Consider the following 24,183-nt stretch of genomic DNA (forward strand, 5'->3'; position numbering starts at 1 on the left):
CTTCCAAGGGCCTGGACTTTTGTGGTACACACACTTATCCCATGGTTTCTTCACTGAGAGGAGCTGAATTGCATCTTAGGCCGAGGGTACATAGCTAAGGCTATGCGCTGGCTTCATGACAGTCCTGGGCTGGTAGCTTGGGACTCTGCTCCCAGCTGGAGCAGATCTTGAGGGTATTCACAGCTTGGGAAGCACAGAGTGGAAAAGTGGCTCCCCACACAATGACTGTGTGACTTGGGAAGTCCCACAGCCTCTCTGGGCCTCAGTTTCCACCTCTGTAGATGAGGATAATGACATTCCTCCCTCACAAGGCAGCTGTGAAGATGAAATGGGAGTGCATGGAATGAAGAGCAGTGCTCAGTGGATAGCATAGGGTGCTCAGGGTGGAAACCTGCTCACTGCACCCGCAGAGCCGCTGGGTGACCATGGGCCATCACTTACCCTTCCTTCTCTGTAAAGTGGAGATAATAATCATCCCTGCCTCGTTCTGTGGCAAGGCATGAACAAGGGGATACATATAAAGCTCTTAGAACAGGGCGTGGCACACAGACGCCCCGTGAGATCCTGCCATTGACTGAATCATTCCTCCTCCTCCTGCCTCCAAATTCATATGCTGCTGTCCTAACCCCCAATGTGACTGTATTTGGAGATAGAGCTTTTGGGAGGTAATTAAGGTCCTAAGAGTGGGGTCCCAATTCAATAGTGGCCTTAGAAGAAGAGGAAGAGAGGGATCTCTCTCCACATGCATGCACCAAACCAGCAAAGGTCACGTGAACAAAAAGGCAGCTGGCTACAGGTCGGGAAGAGGGACACAGAACCCAACCATAAGGGCGCCCTGATCTCAGAGTTGCAGCCTCAAGAAATGTGAGAAAGTACATCTCCGTTGTTTAAGCTGCTTAGTTGGTGGCATTCTGTGACGACAGCCCAGGCTGACTACTGTAAGAATTAGAGCAAAGGAAGAATTTCCCATTTCTTGTGTAGTGCCTAACCCATGTCCAGGCCCCAGTAGCTGTCTGTCGGCTGCTGTAATAAAAGTGGCCCGAAGGCCCGTCCTGGGGAGAACCACGTGATTTCCTTACCCTTATGGGGCCAGGAGAAAGTTCTGTTGACGGGCCCGGGTGCAGCCTCAGTGGACTCACAAGATCTCCAGGACTATGGGCCAAAATAAGCAAACAACCCGCACCAGGAGTTTTCCCAGCTGGGCTGCGGCTCAGGGTCATTGCCAGTGGTTTCAGGGCGGTGCCAGCACTGCAGACCATGGTTTCCATGGAAGAAAGCTCCTCTTCCTCTTCTTTCCCCCGCCCACACCCAGCCCTGGGAGGCCCGATTACCAGCCTCTGCTGTCTACAGTGGGAAGAGCATGCCTGTATTGGGCGTCCACATGTGAATCCACCATCAGGCCAGGTGGGCACCAAAGCTGGGTCTTGCTGATGCTGCTGGGCTCTACCCTGGCAATCCCAGCGATTCCTCTCTGGGTCAGCGAGGAGGGAGCAGGCTACAGCTTCCCACCTGCCCACCCATCAGCTGTGTGCTTAGGGCGGAGATGATGCATAAAGCACATTGTGCCGTTATCTGCTCAGATTTACTCTGCAAGCCCAGAAGCTCCCAGAGGGCAGGAACTGTGACTGTCCTGTTTCTTTCTGATCCCCAAAGCCTAGGACAGAGCCGGGCCCTAACCATTTACTGACTGAGAGGATCATCTTGTCTACAAAGTGCCTGAAGCCCAGACCCAGCACATAACAGGTGCTTGGTACAGGCTAATTTCCTCTTCTCAAGCCCTGGAATGACCAATCATCCCAGGCCCCCAGGGATTCTGGAACCTATGATCTTTCTAGAACACTGTAGTCCCAAAATGGGAGGGTAACAGAAGTTGCATGGTTAAAGCACACTAGGATTCACACTAACATTTGTACCGTGTGCCAAACACAGTACACAGACCTTGACTAAAGTATCCGATTTGTGACTCAGGTCAACCCTGGGAGCTAGGTGCCATCACCCCCGACTTTGTGGATGAGGAATGGAGGTTGAGGGAGGTGAAGCAGTTTGCCCAGAGTCACCCTGCTGGTGAGTGGCAGGACTGAGATTTGAACCCAGGACTTCTGGACTCCAGAGCTGGCCTCCCAGCTTGTCCTTGACAGTACATACAAACTGCACATCGGTACGGGGCTAGACTTATTCCTAGACACCCAAAGCTATGCTGGTTCCGAGCTCACCGGCAGAGTGGCTTCTCCCTCTTCCCGTGGCCCCTGGCCCTGTGACTCCTCCCCTGGCTCTGTGATTCCTTCCAGTGCCCCAGCTTTGGAAAACACGAGCTGCAGCCACCCCTAAGAAACACCCTCAAAGCCATCCTGCAGCCCCAGGCCACCGTGACACCTGAACAAGGGGTGGGTGGGGTGAGGTAGGTGGTGGCAGGGCCGGGGGCAGGATACAGGGTGTTTCTGTCCCGGTGCAGTCTCACTGACGCTTTCCAATTTCCTGCTAACCTCTGCCCACCTGGGGCCTCAATTTTCCTGGCAGCTGTACACACCTAAACGAGCAGCAGCCGTACAACTCCGTTCCCAGCCCCTGCTCCTCGCAGGGGAGAGGGAGGAAGGAGAAAAGGAAGCCACTTGTGGTTTCCAGGGACAACACCTGGAAACACATCCGCAGGCGCACAAAAGAGGCTTCCCCTGGGAGGCAGGAAGCTGAGGCCTGTTCCTGAGGACGGGGAGGACACGTGCGTGGAGGAAGTGTGCTGAACTTGGCTCAGGGATGCACTGAGCCCGGGAGAACAGCCCGGAGCCTCTGGCTTGAGGAAGAAGGCGGGCCACTATATGGCAGGAAGTCCTGCCCCAAGCAAGAGCAGAGCCCCTCAGAGGAGGACTCAGGGGTGCAGAGAACCTGGGAGCTGGGAGGACCCAGGAGCCATCTGGTCCTAGCCCTTGCAAGACAGCTGCATTCTAAGCCCCCGACCTGGGAGGTGACCTGTCCAGAGGCCGCACAGCCACTTCTCTGTGAAACGGCAGCTCCCAGTACAAGGACAGAGTGAAAGCATGGCTGGTCCAGGGTCCTCCCTGCACAATCCTGTCAAACTCTGGGCTTATGCAATGGGAAGATGAGGCATCCTTACCTACGGCTGGCTTGCTTAGGTAAGGATGACCAAAAAGGGCACGTCCCTTTCACTGGTTTTCCTGCAGCACCTGGACAGTGGATGGCCTCGATACCAAGATTCAGATGAAGTGGCCACTGTGGGGAAGTGGTAGCTGTGGCCCCATCAGGTCCCACATCTGCAAAATGTGGGTTCCGCCACCCACCCCATGGGGTGGAGAACGGGCACAGAGGACTCTCCAGACGGCAAGTCGCTCCCCCTGCCCCACTCCTCATAAGCTCGGCTGTTTCCTGGACTGCGGTTGCATCTCCCTTAAAGCAGCCTGCTCTGGCACTCCGGCCCTCCCTGGCATCTGGTCTCCAGGCCCCAAGGAACTGAAATTCCTTTGGTGACTGCAGCTCTGACCTTTCCCCAGCCCCACGTGGACACAGGAGGGAAACTGGGCTAGGGATGTGATAACTTGGGGCTGTGAGGGGGACCCAGACGCGAATCATGGCCTTTGCCTGTACCTGTTGTGAACACAGGGCCTGTCTCGGTTCATCGCCGTGAGCTGGTTCTCTGGGTGGACACACTGCCCTCCCAGCGCAGAAATCCCCCCTGTGCTGCAACCCAACAGGTAAGCTGGAAAGGGGACCTAGGATCTGGAGACCACCCCTCCTGCTCTGCACGTCCCACATATGGCCTCAGTGGCTGAGTTGACCCAAGCATGGTACAACCTCTATCCCCACCAGCCAGACTGGCTGAGCAGGGCCCCTGTTCCCCCCAGAGCACGTGGGCAGGTGTGCAGATGTGCCAGGGAAGTGTTTGAGACAGGCCCAGACACCAATCCCCTCAGGGAGGAGGCCTAGGAGGCCTGGACCCCTGGGCTAGGCTCCTCTGTGACCTCAGTCAGAGAACACATTTCATTTTCTGAGTCTGCCCTTAATGTGAAGAAAGCCTGGGACGTGGTGGGCAGTAACAGCAATTCTGAACCAGCCAGTTCCCAGGAAGCAACAGGAGAAGTTTTGAAAATGCAGATCCCCAGGCCCTGCTCCAGACTCTGGAATGTCCAGGATCAGAACCAGGCCGGGCATTTTGGGACGGGACCCTTGGTGGCTGCGATGAGCATGCCCCGGAATCTCTCACCCAGAAGCACCAGGGAAGCTCTGTGATCAAAAACGAAGCCTGCCTCTTCATGCCGAAGCAAGCAGCGGAGCACCCCAGGCTGCCAGGCCCACGCCACCTACGGCATTATGGGTGTTCCCATAAAGATGGGACAAGAGGCAGGACAGCCTCTGTCCCTGCAGAGTAACCTCCCAAATCAAGGGCTCAGTGTACCTGATGTTAAACACAGAATTTTTTTCAGAAAACATCAAGTTCTGGACTTGAAAGTTCTGGAATCTTGCCTCTTTCCAGGATGGTGGACACCAAGAAAAATGCCTCCAAGAATGGGGCCAAACATCTCAGCTTGGGCCTTAGTTTCCCACGGAGGACTGCAGAGGACCTCACGGAAGGTTTGGTTAAAGATGAAGCCAGGCTGGGTGGGTCCTGGGATCCCCTCACACACGAATACCTGAATTCATTAATTTAACAGGTACCTACTAAGCCCCGACTATGTGGCCAGTCCTGAACATTGGGAATGCAGATAAATGCAGTAGACAAAGGTGACTACTTTGTTGAGCTGATATTTTAGTGGGGGCAAGAGACACAAGAAAACGATGAAATATTTTAAATGAGGTAGAAGGAAGAGGTGACATTTAAGCAGAGACATGAAGAAGGTGAGAAGTGAGCATGTGGACCCCTGGGGAAAGAGCATTCCAACAAAGGGCAGGTGCAAAGGTCCTGGGGCAGGCACACGGCTGGTATGTTCTAGGAATGACAGTGAGGAGGCTGGTATGGCTAGAGCAGGGACCAGGAGAGGGACAGGAACAGGAGCTGAGGTCAGCAGGAGTCGGCAGTCAGATGACATGGAGCCTGGCAGGTCAGACTCCAAGTGAGACGGGAGGACCCTGGAGGGCTTGCTGTAGAGCCTCAGTCTGATTTGACTTGTTTATGGGTAGGAGATATTTTCAAATACACGAGGTATGTCTGCCTTTTTTTTTTTTTTTTTTTTTTTTGAGACAGAGTCTCGCTCTGTTGCCCAGGCTGGAGTGCAGTGGTGCGATCTCAGCTCACTACACTCTCTGCCTCCCGGGTTCCAGCAATTCTCCTGCCTCAGCTTCCTGAGTAGCTGGGATTACAGGCATGTGCCACCATGCTCAGCTAATTTTTACACAAGGTATGACCGTCTAAGGATCACCTGTGGCCTTAGAATCTACTGTCTGGCAAAGAAGAAGATGTACAGGCAAAACGTCCTGCCCGTGCTGCAAGGGCTAAGACAGTGCGAGAATGTCCCTAAAAATAACATTGCGGACTGCCTTTTCTTAGACAAAACATCTATTGCCCTAAGCATTTAAGTGTGGTCACTAGGGGTCGCTGGTGCTCCCCAGGTCAGCGGCCGCCCTGCTCTCTGGCCCAAGGCTCTTGCTGCACTTGGCAATGCGCGCGCCCCACTGCAGCTCTAAGCCACAGTTCAGTACTGAGGACAGATTTACATCCTAAGTATTCCAATGACCTAATAGCAACCCTTCACATTAGCCCTCCACCACCCTTAGACAAGTCCATGCCCATCCTGAAGACCTGGGCTTGGTCCTGATGGAGCCCCCAAAAATGCAGCCCGAGAGTCCAGCACCCCCAGAACTCACCGGGCATGGAGAACGGGGACAGGAAGCCAGCCTCCACTGGCTCTGGTTCTGGGGGAGGTGGCTGTGGTGGCAGCTGCTGCTCCTGATTCTGCTGAGGGTCTTCGGGGTTTTCCACAGGAACATTCCCGTTCTCAATGTTCTCATGTCTTCCGTTTTGAAGTTGCTTGCTGCCCACACCGTTTGCCGAGTTGATCAGTCTCTGCCGCTGTGTGGACAGGAGGCAAGACAGACACCAAGGCGTGTGATAAAGCAACAAGCTATTGCTACATGGTGGGTTCCTTACACATACCCTGCTCTTACAGGTTCTTAGACCAACATCCCTGGGGACAGGTTTGCTGGAGAATCACCCCAGGATCTTGGAATCCTTCTAAGTTTGGTTATTTCCATTTGCATGGTTGCCAGGAAGCCTTTGAAGATTTATCAGAGGGCCTGGGCCACCCCTTCCTAGTGCCAGCTCAACAACCCAGCCCATGTTACTGATGACAGCCATCATTCGGGGCTCTCCCTGGCGATGTTCATAGCTGTCCAAAGGTGGCCATAGGGAAGACCCTGCATGCATTTTGTAATTTTTAATTTTTTAGGTATATTATACAAAATGCACACTTACTGCCGGCCGCGGTGGCTCAGGCCTGTAATCCCAGCACTTTGGGAGGTCGAGGTGGGTGGATCACTTGAGGTTAGGAGTTCGAGACCAGCCTGGCCAACATGGTGACACCTCATCTCTACTAAAAATACAAAAACTAGCTGGGCGTGGTGGCAGGCCACTGTAATCCCAGCTACCCAGGAGGCTGAAGCAGGAGAATCACTTGAACCCGGGAGGCAGAGGTAGCAATGAGCTGAGATCGTGCCACTGCACTCCAGCCTGGGCAACACAGCAAACTCCATCCCAAATAAGAAAAACAAAACAAAACAAAAAGGCTGGGCATGGTGCCTCACACCTGTTAATCCTAGCACCTTGGGAGGCTGAGGCGGGTGGATTGCCTGACTCAGGAGTTTGAAACCAGCCTGGGCAACACAGCGAAACCCCATCTCTACTGAAAATACAAAAAGATTAGCTGGGCGTGGCAGCATGCGCCTGTAATCCCAGCTATTTAGGAGACTGAGGCAGGAGTATTGCTTGAACCTGGGAGGCAGAGGTTGCAGTGAGCTGAGATCACGCCACTGCACTCCAGCCTGGGTGACAGAACAAGACCGCGTTTCCAAAAAAAAAAAAAAAAGTACACTTACACTAAGTACACAGCTTAATGATGTTTTACATGAAGATGTACAACATTTCCAGGCCCTTCAAAGACTCCCCTCAGACACTTTCCTAGTCTACATGCCCCTACTCCAGAGGGAACCAAGGCAAAGACTATGCTAACTTGTATCAACATTGATTAGTTTTCCCTGAACTTCAACTTCATATAAATGGACTCAAGTACTAATGTATATTTTATGTCTTGCTCCTTTTGTGCTCTCAGTAGCCATGAGATTCCCTCAGCTTGTCGCATGAGTCAGCAGTTTGTTTTTCATGGCTGTGTAGTATTCTATTATATGAACAACCCATGATATGGCTTTGCCTATTAATGAGCATGCAGGTAGTTTTCCCTTTTTGGTTATAAAGAATGCAGCGATGAACATCTGTGTACACGTCTTTTGTGGACATACAGCCTTTCAGTGTGTGTCACTGAAATTTTTAGAGCTGAAAGCATCCTGTCCAATACCCTTAGATTAAGTGAGCTAGTGGCTGATGTAAGACTAAACCTCAGAATTCCTGCCTTCTGGACCGGCTTCTCCAGCCCTGCACTCTGCCTTCCAGGCAGCCCAGTCACAACGTGCACAAGATAAAGTCTTCCCAGAGCTGAGAGCATTTCGGGCGTAATAACCAGTATCTTAGCAACTTATCAAAACCTATTCCTTTCCTGGCTATATATGCCATGAAAAATATACTATAAACCCCAATCTCTACCTCTTTAAAAGTTGTGCAACCCTCCCCACCCTCAGCACCCAGTGGGTACAATTAACCCACACCGGAAAGGTGGCCTGGATTCTGTAAAATTTCATTGATCCAAATTTCACTGACTTGGACCAAAATGATTTGCAATGATTCAAAGCTTTGGAAAAGTGTTTCCTTTTCTTAATATATTCTCTACAGAAAGGGCACAGTACACACGAAGTCAAAGTAGAAATGTTTACAATATTGAACCTGTAGGCACTGTGAAATACTCTTCTTGCATAGAACCTATGTGTTAACTCCTAATTATCAGCGATCACAGTTTGAAGTCTACAACCCATCTGCTTCTCAGAGTAGGTGCTTAAAATTCCAAAAGAAGCCAACGTGTAACAAAGGCTGGAAAAGTTGGCGAGCAATGACCCTATCTTTTCTATACTGTTTATACATTAAATAACATTAAAATTATTCTCTCTGCAAATGAGAAATAAAAGCACCTCATTTAAACACAGCAAGAGTATAAAGGAAGCCCCAGGGCTGGGTGTGGTGGCTCACACCTGTAATCTCAGCACTTTGGGAAGTGGATCATGAGATCAGGAGATCGAGACCATCCTGGCTAACATGGTGAAACCTCAACTAAAAATACAAAAAAAAAATTAGCTGGGAGTGGTGGTGCATGCCTGTCTGTAGTCCCATGTACTTGGGAGGCTGAGGCAGGAGAATCACTTGAACCCAAGAGGCAGAAGTTACAGTGAGCCAGGATCATGCCACTGCACTCCAGCCTGGAAACAGGATGAGACTGAAAAAAAAAAAAAGAGAGAGAGAGAAAAAAAGAATAGGAAGCCTTAGAGGTCACTGTTGCTCATTAGTGTCTTAGGTTTCCTCCTGGAGCTCTGTCCACAGAGAACAGGTGTGAACTCACCTTTTCTGTTTTACCCTAAACAACATTTTAAAGAACCAATCCATGCTTCTGACTGGCCCTTCTCAATTAGTTCCACTCTAGTGCCTGACAAAATACTTAGTGAAACAGCTCAGCCAGGGTATTCGATTGCTGCAAGCTTTAACATATCTTCTCAAAGGATACTTTGCTGCCTGGGGGTGATGGGCAGGCTTCCGGAGGCCCCAGGGCATCCTTCCTTAAACAGGTGCAGCGATCAATGGCGCCAGGAAGAGCCCTAACGAGGCAGGCCCTCCTGTATCTACCACTGCTCACTTTTACCGTCCTTCAAGCAAACTTACCTCATTAATGATGATCCTGCTGGCCATCCGTAGTCGGGTCCTGGGCCCAAACTTGTTGGTGATCATGATTCGTAAGCCTGCTTCTGGGAAGGTGAACTTGGGAGGGCTGGAGCTCATGATCTCGTCCACCATCACCACGGGGCTTTTGCCATACTGTGGTTTCTCCTTCACTATTGAGCACAACGCCATGATTAGTGCTGGTCTCTCTGAGGACACCCAAGTGCTGGGTTCACTGACTTCCCCTCGCCTGGTGAGCTTCCCTAGGCTGTGGTCCCGGCAGCTGGCAGCCACCTGGAAGTCTGGATGCGTGGCTTCAACTCCTCACGTCAGGCAAAGTGGGTTACTGGCTTTGAAACACCTGCTGACCTAGAATGTGAAGCCCAGTGGGTCCCCTTGCTCCAGGACCACTCATGAGCAATTGATGCTCTTCTCCCTCTCTTCTGGGGCCCAGTCTTGGCTAATTACAAGGGTCTTTCTGTTCCTCAACTAAGCCTTACCAGGGAAGCCCACCTACAATACAGACAGAGGCCTATCACTTTTCACCTGTGATTATGAGGGGACCTTTCTTTCCTCCGTTTATAGAGGCTCAGATGAATTTTTGCAAATCGACAAGGTCCCCAGGGTGGGGAAAACGCTGCAGAGCAGCAGACACTGCCTCTGAACTTCCTGCGAGGCCACCTGCTCTGGTCTGCAGGAGAGGATGTTTGCAACTTTGTTCTTTATAGGGCAAGTGGTAAGGTCAGAGATGTAGATCATGGGCCTTAGACAGGCAACTGAGACTCAGGAGAGGAGCCTGCTTGTTTGAGGATGCGTGGTGAGCTGCAGGCTGAGTACAGTGACTTTATAAAGCCTGACACTCTCCAGGGGGAGGCTGGTCTCTCTGACCCTTTCCTTCCCCTTACAAGGGGGAGGAACAAAACTCCTTGTCCCCAGACCTCTTCCTTGCCATCTTCATAAACCTGCACTGTGCCGGTATCCTTGGGGATTTGACATTTGACTCCGATCCCTAGGAGAGTCTAGTTACAAAACCACTCATGAACACAGCATGCAGACGCAGGCAGAGTGTTCCCTTCCAAAGGGCTGTAAAAATGGCTATGCCTGTTCCTCTGCACTGGTTACCAGCTCCCGGTGAGTGTCCATTATGGGCTATAGGGTATCCAGGGAATCAGTCCGTTGAGCAAACCCGTGCAAGAGTTAATAGCACAAAAATGCACAAAGGCACACAGACACACACACTCCTCACCAAACAGTCAGCAAGGCTCAGCAGACAGGAGGCGTGTGGGTTAGAAAACAAAGCCAGGAGAACATGCATTCGTCAGAGACGGCCGCGAACCTCTAATGAGGCTCATGGCGCATCAGTGGGCCAGGCTTAGGTTGGTTGTTTTGCTTGAAATGCAAGTGTTATCACGTGGATGAAAGCTGACTACTTACAATTTAGAAGAGGAAGAGAGTTAAGGAGACAAAGGCCAACAGAGATTGCCAGAGACGATCAGCGTGCGGTGGGTGCCGAGAGTCAGGGGCAGCGCTCTTGGTGGCGGCGAAGACGCCCGGGGTAATGTGGAGGAGGGTGTTAGTAGCAGGCTCCTTCTATGGGGAGCTTCAATGCTCGGGGCCTCTGGCCTCTGGCCTCTGGGATGGCTCCTGTCCTGGCTGATTCGATGGCTCTGCTTCCACTCTGAGGAGCAGGAGCACCCCCACAGCTCACGCCCTCAACCCCTCACTGATGCTGAAAAGCTCGAATCCCTCTCTGCTCAGGAGCCTCTATCCTAGCAGGAGGTGGAACCCACAGCAACTGCAGGCTCTGGGCTCCAGCCTACAGAACCAGCCGCATGCCAGGTACTGCTGGGGAACAACTGGGCTCAGAGGGAGGGAGCCTGGCGTCTGTAGACACGAGTCCAGGAGTCTAGGCCTGTGCCCACACGTCCTTACGTACTCTCTAGGGAGCTTCCTCCTTTGGCCCTTATCTAAATGCATTCACTCTGATAAAAGCTACAGGAAGATGGGATTCTCCCTCCTTCCCCAGGATGCCTGGCCCTCAGGACACCTCATCCTGGTGCCCGCTGACCAACGGCAGGACAAGGTAGTGTGCCCATGCCTGGAGTGGCTGCCCAGACAAGAACCCAACGACAGCACATTCTCTTGGCAGTTCAGCCCAAGGCCGGGCATCACCCAACTCTCCCCACTCCAAACCAGGGCCGTGCCCAGGGCCGGGGCAGCCCAGAAGGTCCACAGTAAGCCTCCCGGGTGAGGCCGGAGGCAGGTGGCCCTGGCTGTCAGGCCGTGTGCAAGGCCACCTGAGCACCAGCAGGAGGCTGCTTGGCGAGCTGAGCCACGCAGCCTTTAAGAATGTTTCAGTACCCAAAGGCCTTTTATCAGTGTGGTGGGAAAAAGGCTTTCTCCCCACCTCTCCTGTAAAGAAGTTGGAGGAAAATACAACAACTGAGAACAGCTTGATCAGGCCTGAGAGAGAGTGTGTGCTCTTAGAGGATCTCCCAGCCAGCAACCCATGTCTTCCTTCTGGTGGGGTGGCCACACGGTGACCTGCCTGCAGCTAGGCACGGAGAGGAAAACTCCATTGTCATCTCCAGCCAGAAGGTTCCATGGCAGCATCCTTAGGAAAGGAAAAGCCCCCAGGCCCTGGCCTCCCCAGTCCCGGCCTCCCCAGACCCAGCTGGAGTGTTACCGGGGCTCCTTCCTCCTGTTCAGTCATGTCTACACAGGGGACAGTGAAGAGCAGTGACCCTCATGTGGCCCTCTGGGAGCCTCTTATCAGAGAGGCAGTAAAAAGTGGAGCGAAGAAATCCCCACATCTGCCTCTCCAGGCCTCCCCCATCTCTGATTCCAGGCGTCCAGACCTGCACCCCACTTCCCTCCGCATTCTCTGGGGACTGTTTTCTCCCTTGGCCCTTATCTAAATGCATTCCCTCCAATAAAAGCTGCAGGAAGACAGGATTCTCCCTCCTTCCCCAGTGCTTGGGGGGCAGTCCCATGTCCATTCTTCCAGTTTTCTAGAAAATGTCCTAGACTTAAAGAGATTAGGGAGAAAATAAACCTCCAGGGGAGTCCCACTGTCACAGGCACAAGAGTGACGGAGACAGGCACAGCAGTGCCAGAAAAGGTACCGCGTGGGCGGTGGCCTCTGGGGAGCCTGGGTTGCTGGGAGGGTGAGGAGCTGAGGCTCCCGGGCCACAAATGAGGAGTGCTTCCTGCAGGGTCCTGGGAGGTCTCCTTGGTCAGCCACAGGGTGGCAGGTGGCTCTCAGGTGAGCATCTCCCGCTGGACTGAGTGACTCAGCACACAGTACTTCTCTTCTTTGCCACGACGGCCCAGAGGACCCAGGAGCACCACATATAGGACAGGGCAGCAACCAGCCTCAGTCCTGCCAGCCTGTGTGTGGGGACCAGTGATGGATGTCTCGGGGCCACTGCGTCCGTGGAGCTAAAATCCGCCACAGCAGCCCACATGGCTCCTCCCCCTTCTGAGGTTGTCCTGGAAACTGGCTTCCCTGGGGTAGGCTGCTTGGCATTTATGAAACACGACATGCGAACCAAACTCCATACCCATCAGCTCCTCAGCTCTGCCCCGCGTGGGTGGGCCTTGGCAGCCAGGCTGTGGCCTGGACCGCACCCCGCCACCCCAGCAGGCTTCTTCCTTCTAGAGGGAGAGACCCCTTCCTCTTGGGGGTTACCTGAGACAGGGCAGAACAGACTCCCAAAATGTTCATGGGAGGAAACCCCTGTTTCATTGGCCACAGGATGATGACTGCAGAAGGGGCCCAGAAATACAGATTCTGGCTACAGACACATCTGAGGCCACCTGTCCCCACCACTGACATCACAAAAGAGTTCACCTGAAAGACGATGAGATTAGCCGCAGGCCGTGGGGAATGAGGGGGAAAGACCCCCGGGACACCAGTGCAAGGCGCTCGTCTGCTGAAGGCCTCGCCCAGCACCGTGGGTGGAGCTCAGACCTGTTCGTCCATAGTGATGGCAAGAACCGCCCAGGCTCTCCCACTGGTCTGGGCTAGCGTGAACTCTCTCTCCATCCAGGCAGCTGCCCCCACAAAGGAAGCCACCTGGTCACTGGCCTTGGATTATTCATGTTTCCAAGGAAGTCATCAGTCAGACCCAGGTGACTTAGAGAATTCGCTCAGACATGACAGGAAGAGGCTCTGGAGGCCCAGACCCCCACTTCCCGGACAAGGAGGCTGAAGAGCCGCAGAGATGAGGCTGCTGCCCAGGGGAGCGGGCTCTCTGGCAGGGTTCTCAGGGGCTGGCTTTGGGGTGCCTGCTCAGCTTCGTGTCTGCCTTTCCTGGCCTTGTCCTTCCTCTGGGTGATGGTTCCCAGCCCCAGAACCTGGTGCTTTGCCCAGAGTCATTCTCCATCCAGAACTGGGTCTGGCATTTGAGAAGATTCAGAAGGCCCAGGCTGGCTCTGCCACCCCAGCCCCTCAGCTGCCTGTCATGGGCTCTTACATGGGTCAGGGACACCACTGCACTCTGAAGAGCCAAACAGACCTTGCGCCTTCCTCAGGAAGCGTGGGAAAACTCCCAGGAATGTGGCTGTGCTTTTCTGCTGTACTTCCCCTCCATCCCTTCCCACCTAAGCAAACCCCATCTCCCATACTGACACTCCCTCCTCACTTAGGGCAGCTGTGGTCAGAGGTAAGAGGGTGACAATTTAGAGGGGAACTTTGTGAGAGGGTGTGCGTGTGTGTGTATATGTGTGTGTGTGTGTGTGTGTCTGTGTGTGTGTGTGTACACAAAAGAGAAGGAGAGAGTGGCTTCCAGGACACATTTCTGCACACTCCTGTCTGCTCAGCCTTACCTTGCCCCAGCAATGGCACGGAGGGGTCATCATAGCTACCGTCATAGAAATCATTACCAGCCTCCAGCTCACTGTTGACCGGGTTGCCATTTGCAATGCTCTTTTGTTTGATCGTAAAAAAGGCTTGCATCTTCACATTGTACCTGGAAGTGAGGGGAGGCAGGAGATCAGAGCAGTGGAGAGGAGTCCCACCGATTGGGCAGGGGGCCATTGCACCCCATCCCTGCGCGCATCAGCACAGCGAAGGAGTGGCGGGTGGCAGGGGAGGTGAGGAGCCTCGCCTTTTCAACTGGGCTGACAGTTTCCTGATAGGGACCTGGGAATGTCTGGGGGCACCTGCTCCTATTGAGCTGGTGGTGGACTTCCTGGGGGCATAAGAGCCCTTTCACCCAAGAAAATGACTGAGGCCTACTTACTGGAGGCTGTCCTAACAAAGGAAGCTCAGCCTCACCTCGGGGACAGGCTCACAGGGGGCATTACCAGGCCCACAGGGGGCATTACCAGGCTCACAGGGGCCATTACCAGGCTCACAGGGGGCATTACTAGGCCTGTCCTCTCTGCTCCAGCAGCACATCTTGCTCCCGGGCTGCTCACGGGCACCCCCTGTACCACTCACAGCCAGCACTGCCATCGCCCCTGAGGGAAGAGTCTCTCCATCTCAAAGAACCTCAGGCCGGCTCCTCGCTGAAAGGCACTCAGAGTGCAGATCATTTAAGGACAATGCTTTTGCAGACTGACAGTTTACCACCTGTTTTTATAAAACATTATACATGTTTTATATAAATGTGGGATTTATATCCTCATAAAACCCAGAGTGTTGTCTTTCTTTTTAATTACCTATCGAGGTACGAAGAGGAAGATAAACCTGAATGTGGCTCAGCTCGTGAGTAGGGGTGTGTGTGTGTGTGCGCGTGCATGTGTGCATGCGTGCGTGTGTGTGGTGGGAAAAAATATATATGTCATAAAATGTACCATTCAGAGTACTTTCCCTTTTTAAGTGTACCATACAGTGGCATTAATTACACTCACATTGTTCTACAGCCATCACCACAGCTCCCAAAACATTTGTATCATCCCAAACAGCAACACTGCTCCCATTAATTATTAACTCCCTCTTCCTTGCTCCCCAGACGCCTGCACTGACCTCTGATCTACCTCAATGAATCTGGCTCTTCTAGATCCCTCATGTAACTGGAATCAGACAATATTTGTCCTTTTGTGACTGGCTTCTTTCACTTAGCGTAATGTTTTCCAGTTTCACCCATGTTGCAGCCTGTCAGAACGTTATTCCTTTTTCTGGCTGCATAGTATTCCTCACGGGTAGTTTTGAGATGGTTCTGACCTGGGTGGCTTCTGGAGGGGCTCAAGGTTGCATAGCCTGAGTTTGCATCCCCAGGACCATCAGTGGTGCTGCAGTTGTGCAAAGCAGTGGCCCTGAGAAGTGGCATTTTATGAAGCCTGGGGCAGAGGTAAACCTGCCTGGCTTTTTGGAAAGAGTGGTATTAAATTATCAGAAGGCTTCTAGAGACAACAAAAGTGAGTGGTTCCCCAGGGAAGGAAGGAGCGCCCTGCATGCTCCTTGTTTGGGGAACAGCCTTGTGGTCCACACATCAGCCACCAGCGTGATTCCCCTTGCCTCGGTGTGGACGGCACCCTGAAACAGCATCTGACAGCCCTCCCCTACTCCAGCCATCCCCCCCACAGGCTGTCCACCAGACAGCTGGGGCTAGCCTAAAAGGATAAAGTTCTGACAGATGTTTTTCTCCCTGCTGTCACAAAAAGCTAGAGCAGGCAGGGGGGCAAGGCGTCAGCAGCCCCGGGGAGGAGAAAGGGCACTTACTTCATGATCAGAATATAAAACACATACAAGATGATGAGCACCAGGCCTTCCCACCTCAAAGAGAGAAAGGAGATTGCAATTAGAGCTTGGGGCCCGGGGCAGGCGGAGGCAGGGACCGAGGGTTCCGGGAGTGGAGGAGGGTGGGATGTCTTTACCTCCCCCACCCCAAGTGCCAGGCCCAGAACCCGGGCGCATGACAGAACCCCTCAGCCTGCAGCTGTCTTGCCACCAGCAGCCCTCTTAGTGATCAAGCAAGAAAAGCTGAGGGGTCTTTTCTCAACTAGAGAGGTCTGCAGGACAGAGGTGGGTTTCCCCCGGCTTCCTAGAAAAAAGAGGGACTAGGACCACCATATCCCAGGATTCATGGAGGTTAGTGGCCTGAAGTCACACAGACTCGACCCCAAGAGACCCTGCGGTCACCCAAGATTCTGGGCAGGAACCAGAGAAGCTGTGGGTGTGGGTGGAAAGGGGCCTGATTCCCACAAGTGGGGCCTGAGAGCTGAGCGAATACACGGCAGGTGGTACAGGAGCCTCCTGGACCTTATGCTGGGCATGGAAGTGTTCGGGTCTTCCTGGGATGCACCATTACTACCCTCTGGTGCACTCCACCCAATCCCATGAGGAGTGGGGATTTTCGTAGCTCTGACCATAAGCCCCTGAGGGAGCATACGAGCTTTAGTTCATTCATTCACTTGACATGTATGAACCAAAGCCCCCTATGTGCCCAGCATGGGCTACAGTTGTTTGGGGAGCTCTTCCCTTTGCTGACCTCCAGCTCATGGAACCACTGTTGCCATCCTAACCCTGTCTACAGATGACAAAAATGAGACCCAGGAGTTCAGAGGCCTTCCTGGGGCAACACAGCGGGTTGGAGACCAGGATAGGACCAGAACTAGGTTTCTGTGGGCCTACAGCACACAGCTGCTCAGGGCAGGTGGCTGATGCCCTTGGTCTGATCATCTGACTCTATTTCCATAAATAATCATACAGGATACAGCCTATAATCCAAGCACTTTGGGAGGGCAAGGCAGGTGGGTCACTTGAGCCCAGGAGTTCGACACCAGCCTGGTCAACATGGTGAAACCCTGTCTCTACAAAAAACTAAAACATTATCCAGGTGTGGTGGCACACATCTGTATCCCCAGCTACTTGGGAGGCTGAGGCACATGAATCACTTGAACCCAGGAGGCAGAGGTTGCGGTGAGCCAAGATGGCACCACTGTACTCCAGCCTAGGTGACAGAGTGAGACTGAGTCTCAAAAAAAACCAAAACCAAAACCAAAACCAAAAAACAGGATGCAGATTCTGAATTGTTGGTAATCAAAAGAAAATTTTCATGATTTATGACTGTAAGATGCATTCCCATGCTATCAAATAGAGTGGAAAAACCAACCTGTTCCTCAGAAGTTTGCGATTTATGTATCTTTTTTGGGGCATGGGGTCTCACTATGTTGCTCAGGCTGGTCTCAAACTCCTGAGCTCAAGCCATCTTCCTACCTCAGCCTCCTTAGTAGCTAGAATTACAGATGTGAACCACCATGCCTGGCTATGTATCTTAATTAAGAAATCAATTCCTAACTCAGTATCTTAAAGATGAGTCCCTATATTTTCTTTGACATTTTCTAAAAAGTATCATTTTTACAGTAATATCTTTAAATCACCTGGAGTTTACCCTTGTATAAGGTGTGAGGTAGGGATCTGATGTTGTGTTGGTCTGTGTGAATTCCCAGTTGTCCCTGCAGCATTCAAGACACCATTCCTAACTCACTGCCTTATCATGACATCTCTGCAATGTCCCCTATTCCAGAAATAGGCCCATTACTGCATTCCATATTGGCTTATGCTTATCCCTGTGCAAAATACCATACTGTTTTCACAATTTTAGCTTTATAATATATCATGATATCTATCAGATATGGTACTATAAAGGGAAACAACTTTTCTCACTTTGACAGGATAAAGAAAGGCATGATTTCTTAGGATGGTATCTTTTTTTACTTTCACAAATTAATAAGGTTAAGTTTATAAAAATAATTTTAAAAAAGATTCAGGGAACCCAACAAATAAGGATACTGGCAACAACAACAAAAAAGAACAATGAAAAATAAACTTAAGACACTTACCACACAATTTGTTCATCATATATGAACTGAAAGACAAAAGAAACAGAGTTGAGGTGGCTGGGACATATTTATTTCAAAACAGAAACAAGCACAGACACCCAGGGACCCAGAGCCAACTTATACTGGCCTTGTTATGTGTGTTATGAATCCATTTCTGAGCTGCTCACTTACAGGCCTTTCCATAGTGGATCGTAGGCCAGCAGGCTGCTGTAACACATGGCCCCAGCTTAGCGTGGCCATCCCAGAGATATGGCCTGTGCTTTATAACAGTCTACGTACCTGCTGGGGCTAACCTGGCAGAAGCCTCCCTTCATTCATGGAACAGAGTCACTATAATCAAGAAATCTCAGAGACTGAAAAGATAGCTCTGTGTGTGTGTGTGTGTGTGTGTGTGTATGCAGGGTGTGTGTATGTATGGTGTGCAAATGTGTGTTGGAGTGTGTATCTTTTTTTTGTTTGTTTTTGAGATGTAGTCTCACTCTGTCACCCAGGCTGAAGTGCACTGGCGTGATTTTGGCTCATGGCAACCTCCATCTCCCAGGTTCAAGGGATTCTCCTGTCTCAGCCTCCGAAGTAGCTGGAATTATAGGCACACACCACCACACCTGGCTAATTTTTGTACTTTTAGTAGAGATGGGATTTCACCATATTGGCCAGGCTGATCTCAAACTCTTGACCTCAAGTGATTTGCCTGCCTCAGCCTCCCAAAGTGCTGGGATTACAGGTGTGAGCCACCACACCTGGCCTTCACTTCATTTTATAAATCAAAGCATTTTATTTATTTATTTTTTTGAGACAGAGTCTCACTCTGTTGTCAGGTGCCAGGCTGGAGTGCAGTGGCGCGATCTCGGCTCACTGCCACCTCTGCCTCCCAGGTTCAAGCAATTCTCCTGCCTCAGCCTTCCAAGTAGCTGGGACTATCGGCGTGCGCCACCACGCCCAGCTAGCTTTTGTATTTTTTAGTAGAGACGGGGTTTCACCATGTTGGCCAGGATGGCCTTGATCTCTTGACCTCATGATCCGCCCGCCTCGGCCTCCCAAAGTGCTGGGATTACAGGCGTTGAGCCACAGCACCAGGCCTTAAATCAAAGTATTTTTACATGATTTTAGCGAATCCTTAATTTTCTAGTAAGGTAACTGTCATGCAAATTAAGGAATGATTATACTTTGCTCTGTCAGGAATTTTATCAGGAGTCATTTATTGAGGAAAATCACATGATCACCATCGGCACCACCCATGGGGTGCCAGCCCAACACACAGGCATCAGTCTGCATTTGTACTAGATAAGCTCAGAGATTGTTTTTGTGGGAGGGAACCAATCCCTTCATTGGATCTCCTAGCATTTCCGTGCCAAAACATTTACATACTAAAAGATATATTTTTCCATTATAAATTACATTTATTTCTCCTTTATATTATAGTTAGGGCATATGTTGACCTTTTTGAAATCATGTATCCGCAGATTGTTATATCTGTAAGTTCTATTTCTTGGGGCTGTGGTAGGTAGCCTGCAGGGGGGTCCCCATGCTCCCACTGCCTGACATTCATGCTTCCCTAGAGTGTGGGCTGCCCCTGGTGACTTGCTTAGAATAAACAATATATGGCACACACGGCAGGTAACGCTCCTGAGAGCAGGTTAGGAAAAGGCTGTGGCTTTCATCTTGGTGCCTCTGGCCCTCACTCCGAGGGAAGCCCACCACCCAGCTGAGAGCTGCCCTGTGGAACAGTCAGCGGCCTGAGTCCTGCCCACAGCCACGTGAGTCACCCAGCAAGCGCAGCCCCGCCTGCCGAGCTCTGCCATGATCCTACCCTGGCTGACACTGTAACTACAGCCTGGCAGAGGACCTGGCCTGGGACCCAGCTATACCACTCCTGGCTGGTTTCTCAGCAGTTTAAGACCAAGATTTACAGGCATTGATCGACCTACGACCTATGCAACTTACGACCATTCGACTTTACGACCACAATCGCTAGCCACGACTGCTCTGCGTCTGGCAGTGCAAAAGTTGCCCAGCTGGGTGTACGACAGTGCGGACCAGCTTCCAGCAGCACTACCATCTCCACGTGCATATAGCCTACTCAACTTACGACCAAATCATGTTACGACCTGTCTGTCGGAACCAATCGAGGTCGTAAGTGGAGCACTAGCTGTATTATCTCTCACAGGAAGCAGGAGAAAATAAATCTTTGTCTTAAACTGCTGAGTTTTGGGGAAATTTGTTATGCAGCAGTAGGGAACTAATATAGGGACATGACTGCCTATATAAAGTTGGCTGTAGGTCCGGTTAAGAGCTGTCTCCCAAGGGCACATTCCACCCCTGAAGTCTGAGTGTGCCCCTCGCCCCCGCTTCAAAATTCTTTTGGTTTGAAACGCTCCCTGTGAATGCATGCTTCTTGGCTGTGTCTGGCTGTGTCACCCACCTCACTATCAAGTGCCATCATGTCACCCCAGCCTTTGGGGCCCAGTGGGGACACCCCACACAACTCCAACAGGTCCAGGCCCCCTTGTGATCTCCTCTCCTCTCCTTCCTCTCCTCCTGGCTCCTCCCTTGCTCCCAGCTGCTCCCTCTGCCTGCCCCAAGCTGGCCTGCTCTCTTTCCTGCCCTATGGGCAGTGGAACCAGAAGCTCTGCATTTTAAAACCAAGTCCACCAAAGACTAAGCAGGGTTTACATGGGGAGCAAAAGGGCCCATGATGAGCAAAGCACCCAAGCTGAACTGCACGGGCATGGAGTGCCTGCTTCCGAGGCCTTTTTGTCTTCAAGATGGCCCCTGGATTTGCTCCACCACCAAGGCGCCAGGCCTGAGGTTTTGGGGGAATGAAGGCACAGTGCTGGGGTGGGGGGCTGGTCATTGTGACCACAGTGAGTAGTCGGCACACCCCCACTATTGGGTGCTGTGAGTCCTCTCTGGTCACAGTGCCAGGGCAGAGATGGGCAGGGGTCCTGTGCCTTCACAGGGTTCCAGCCAACCCGACCTTGGGGGCAGAGGGGCAACTCACCACGATGAGCACAATGACAGAGATGGTATAGTACACGGAGTCTCGGCACACGGCCCACCACGTCAGACGGACCACCTGCCGGCAGAGCCCTCGTCGTCAGCTGGTATTGGCAGGGAGCGGGGAGGGGGTACAGCTGCCCAGACCTCCTCCCCCCACAGTGCAGGGCACACCTACAGAGCTCCTCCTCCCAACTCCAGGCCACACTTACTCTTCCTTATATTTGGGGAACAGAATGAAACCAAGTAATGTTCTCAAGCCATGGCACCATGGCAAAGCTGCCTGCCGTTCCTCTGAGGTCAAAACAGCACGTGTTTCACAGCAGAGGCCAGAGGCTCGCTCTCCACCTGATCCTGGCACCTTCAGGCAAAGTCGGCTGCCCACCTCCATCTCCCTCCGCGAGGCAGGGCCTCACTCATGAGCTCGCCTCTCTGAGGTCAAGTTCAACATCCCCCTTGGTTTCTGAGGGTAGCTAAGGGGGTATGAATGACAATCCAGCTTCATGCTCCCTGTTGGGGAGGTCAAACCAGGCCCCAAATGTATCGAGAATCCAGCTTGGGTGTCCCCTGGGTGTCCTCACTGCTGCCCCACCCTCTTGTCATAGAGGCTCATCCCCCGCACTTGAGGGCCTGCATCTGCCAGGCCGAGGGGGAACCACCGACCTGCCCAGCAAACAGCCCACACACTCCGATTATGCACAGGATGTTGAACACGGCGGAGCCCACGATGGTGCCGACCCCGACGTCTCCGTGGGTGATGAACACACCTGGAAAGGAGACACACAGACGCCGGCCCCTTCCTCTGTGCCCCTTTCATGGGGAGGTGAGTTGTTTCACTATCAAACAGAACACTCATGGAGCGGGAGACAATGGTGGAAGCAGCGGCAGAACCAGGAAGCAGCTACTCCAATCTTCCCATTTTAACTGAGCAGCTTGATTCAGATATAATTTACATGCTGTAAAATTCACCCATTTAAATATACAATTTGGTGGTTGTAATATATTCACAGAATTCTGCAACCAAAACCACAATCTAATTTTAGAATATTTTTATCACCACTCTACCCCAAGAAACCACTGGTCTACTTTCTGTTGCTCCAATTCTCCCATTTTACAGATAAGAAAAGTGAGGCTCAGAGCTGACAAATGCCCCCACTGATCTGGGCACCAAATGGACTCTCTTTAGATGCTGTGCCTTGGGCTGGAGGGGATTTCTTACCAATTACAGAGGCAAACAGCTCTGGTGTTGAGCTTCCTGCAGCCATGAAGGTGGCTCCAGCCACATCTTCACTCAGATGCAGCCTCTGAAACAGAAGTGACCACAAAGCCTCAGGGTGTGCCGTGGGGGCACTGGACGTCACCGGACACTCCACAGTCAAGTAGCGTGCAAGAGCGCAGTGCTGTAGCCGGAGCCAACCTCCTCTGGCCACAGCCTCTCACTCCTGGGCACATGCTGTCTGCCCTCTGCCATCTGCCCCCCACCCTCTACCTGGCATTCAACTCAGAGCCCCTTTCCCCTCCCCATCTCCTTTCTGTTTGTCCTTCAAGCCCCTGACCGAATAATGCCTCCCCGATGAAGTCTTTCTATGCATCTACTCAGAGCTAGCCATTCCCCTTAGACGCCTGATATGTTCTATCTGCTGTTATTGAAACGTAATTTCACATGAGGGTTTGTGAGCCACACGCTTGCCTTCCCTTGCTGGATGATGAGGGCAGCAGCTGTTCTATCCCATCTTTGCCTCCCTGGTGCCTAGAACAGGGCCTGGCATGGAGTGGTGCCCCACAGGCACACATCAGTCTATTGGCCCTCCCCTCCCAAGCCAGTTTTGGGTACTGGGGGCTTCTATGAGAATGTCAGCATTGTGGACCTGGAGGCCCCTGGGCTGCAGCCGGGCCTTGCATTCCAGAAGGCCTTCTCCATGGCAAGCCCGACATCCAGCTGCTCACAAAGACCCAGAGGTACTGGTTCCAGGGTTAAGCTGCACGGGACAGGGTGGGAACTCCTGATCGAGGCCCGTCTGCCTGTGCAGGCCATGTTCCAGCCACAGAGCCCATCCTCTGATCTGAAAGGTAGTGCTGGAGGCTTTGGATGTTTGGAGACACCATGGAGATTAAGAGTCTGCCTGAACCCTAATCTGGAGGCCCCTCAGGGCAGGGCTCACCTCTACCGGCCCCACCTCCCAAAGTATCCCTGAGCAGCCTGGGCTCTGGGGCCGCCAGGGAGCCCACTGATTGGCCAGCCTTGGAAAAGTCCTCAGAAGGGTCAGAGCTCTGGGCTTGACAGAGGCTGGGGTGGGGGCACAACACTGATCTCCAGGGTGGAAGCTCAGCCACCTTAATCCTGCCAAAAAGCAGGGTCCCACAGAAGAGACTCTGCCCCCAAAGGATCTCCAGAAACTTTAAGCAGAACCCAAACCATGCTGCCTCCTGTCCTGCCTCCTCCCTGCCTTTGCCTGAGCCATTCCTTCCTCCCAGAATGCCCTTCTCTTCCCTCTCTGCTTGCTAAACTCCTTCCTACTTCTGAAACCTGGACCCAATGCCACCTCCTCCACAAAGCCTTCCCAGATTTTTCCCCCAAGAGAGATGCTCCCCCCTCTTTCCAGTTCCCCTGTCCTTTGATGTCTCTTACTGAGCCTCTGATGTTGGTCTTACCTACAGGGCTAAGACCATCACCCTTGCTCACCTCTGGGGTGGGGGCACAGCACTGATCTACATGGGGTTACAGGCATCCCATGGGGTGCATGTCACCTCCATGTGTGTGGCCCTACACTGTGTCACCCACCTTCCACAGGCTCCCATCAACCCGTTATTATGGCCTCTTCAAGCTCTCAGCCTAGTGGGTGGGTCCTAGGTGTGTATTCAGTAAGGATCAGCTGACCACATTCTTCCCAAGAAGCAGCAACACCTTCAACAACCACTCCCCGCAGTGCACACTCCACAGGGGCCCTGGGTGGACCCTCCCACACCATCATCCCAGTGGGCATTTCCAGACTCTGTTCCTCACCCTCCTCCCCTGGCTCCGCTCTCTCACTGACAAGTGTCTGGATGGAGGTGAGCACATGGCTCCATCTGAGGGGCTGTGGGGTGAGGGGAGGCCTTTGCACACATTTGCCAGGTCACTGCTTGGGGAGCCCAGGTCCAAAGCAGCCAGTCCTGACTCTGGCAGGACACGGAGCTCCCTGAGCTGGGACGAGCAGTGGGAGAGTCCAGGGAACACATGCCCCGAACAACCTGCCTTCCCAGCTGCCAATGTCATCATGATGGCATGGCCTCAGACCCCCGGGAGGTTTCACAGGGATGAAGGGTGGCAAAGCCCTGGGCACTCTGCATACAGGAGGTGCTGCAAACTGAAGTCAATCTCCTCCTGGATTAGAAGCCAAGAGTAAGGTGGGGCAAAGAGATATGCTGGGGTCTTG

The 24,183-nt window shown here is 52.4% G+C and overlaps 1 protein-coding gene across 3 annotated transcripts in view; it reads right to left on the minus strand.

Moving 5' to 3' along the window:
- Window positions 1-24,183, minus strand: part of SLC24A4 (solute carrier family 24 member 4) — a 170,075-nt gene that overhangs the window by 34,378 nt on the left and 111,514 nt on the right. The window contains exons 5-12 of one of the 3 annotated variants that reach the window (XM_032287598.1): window positions 21,987-22,071; window positions 21,431-21,534; window positions 20,772-20,846; window positions 17,771-17,796; window positions 15,648-15,701; window positions 13,865-13,950; window positions 8,981-9,150; window positions 5,812-6,016 (exon numbers count right to left, since the gene is read on the minus strand). In XM_032287598.1, coding sequence (XP_032143489.1) covers window positions 5,812-6,016; window positions 8,981-9,150; window positions 13,865-13,950; window positions 15,648-15,701; window positions 17,771-17,796; window positions 20,772-20,846; window positions 21,431-21,534; window positions 21,987-22,071 — 805 coding nt within the window. Of the gene's footprint in view, window positions 1-5,811; window positions 6,017-8,980; window positions 9,151-13,807; window positions 13,951-15,647; window positions 15,702-17,770; window positions 17,797-20,771; window positions 20,847-21,430; window positions 21,535-21,986; window positions 22,072-24,183 lie in introns of all 3 variants that reach the window. The other 2 variants (XM_032287596.1, XM_032287597.1) reach the window with 2 other exon arrangements.

The sequence above is a fragment of the Sapajus apella genome, unplaced genomic scaffold, assembly GCF_009761245.1.
Source record: "Sapajus apella isolate SASKATOON/1434 unplaced genomic scaffold, GSC_monkey_1.0 scaffold20, whole genome shotgun sequence".
In the NCBI taxonomy this organism is placed as follows: Eukaryota; Metazoa; Chordata; class Mammalia; order Primates; family Cebidae; genus Sapajus; species Sapajus apella.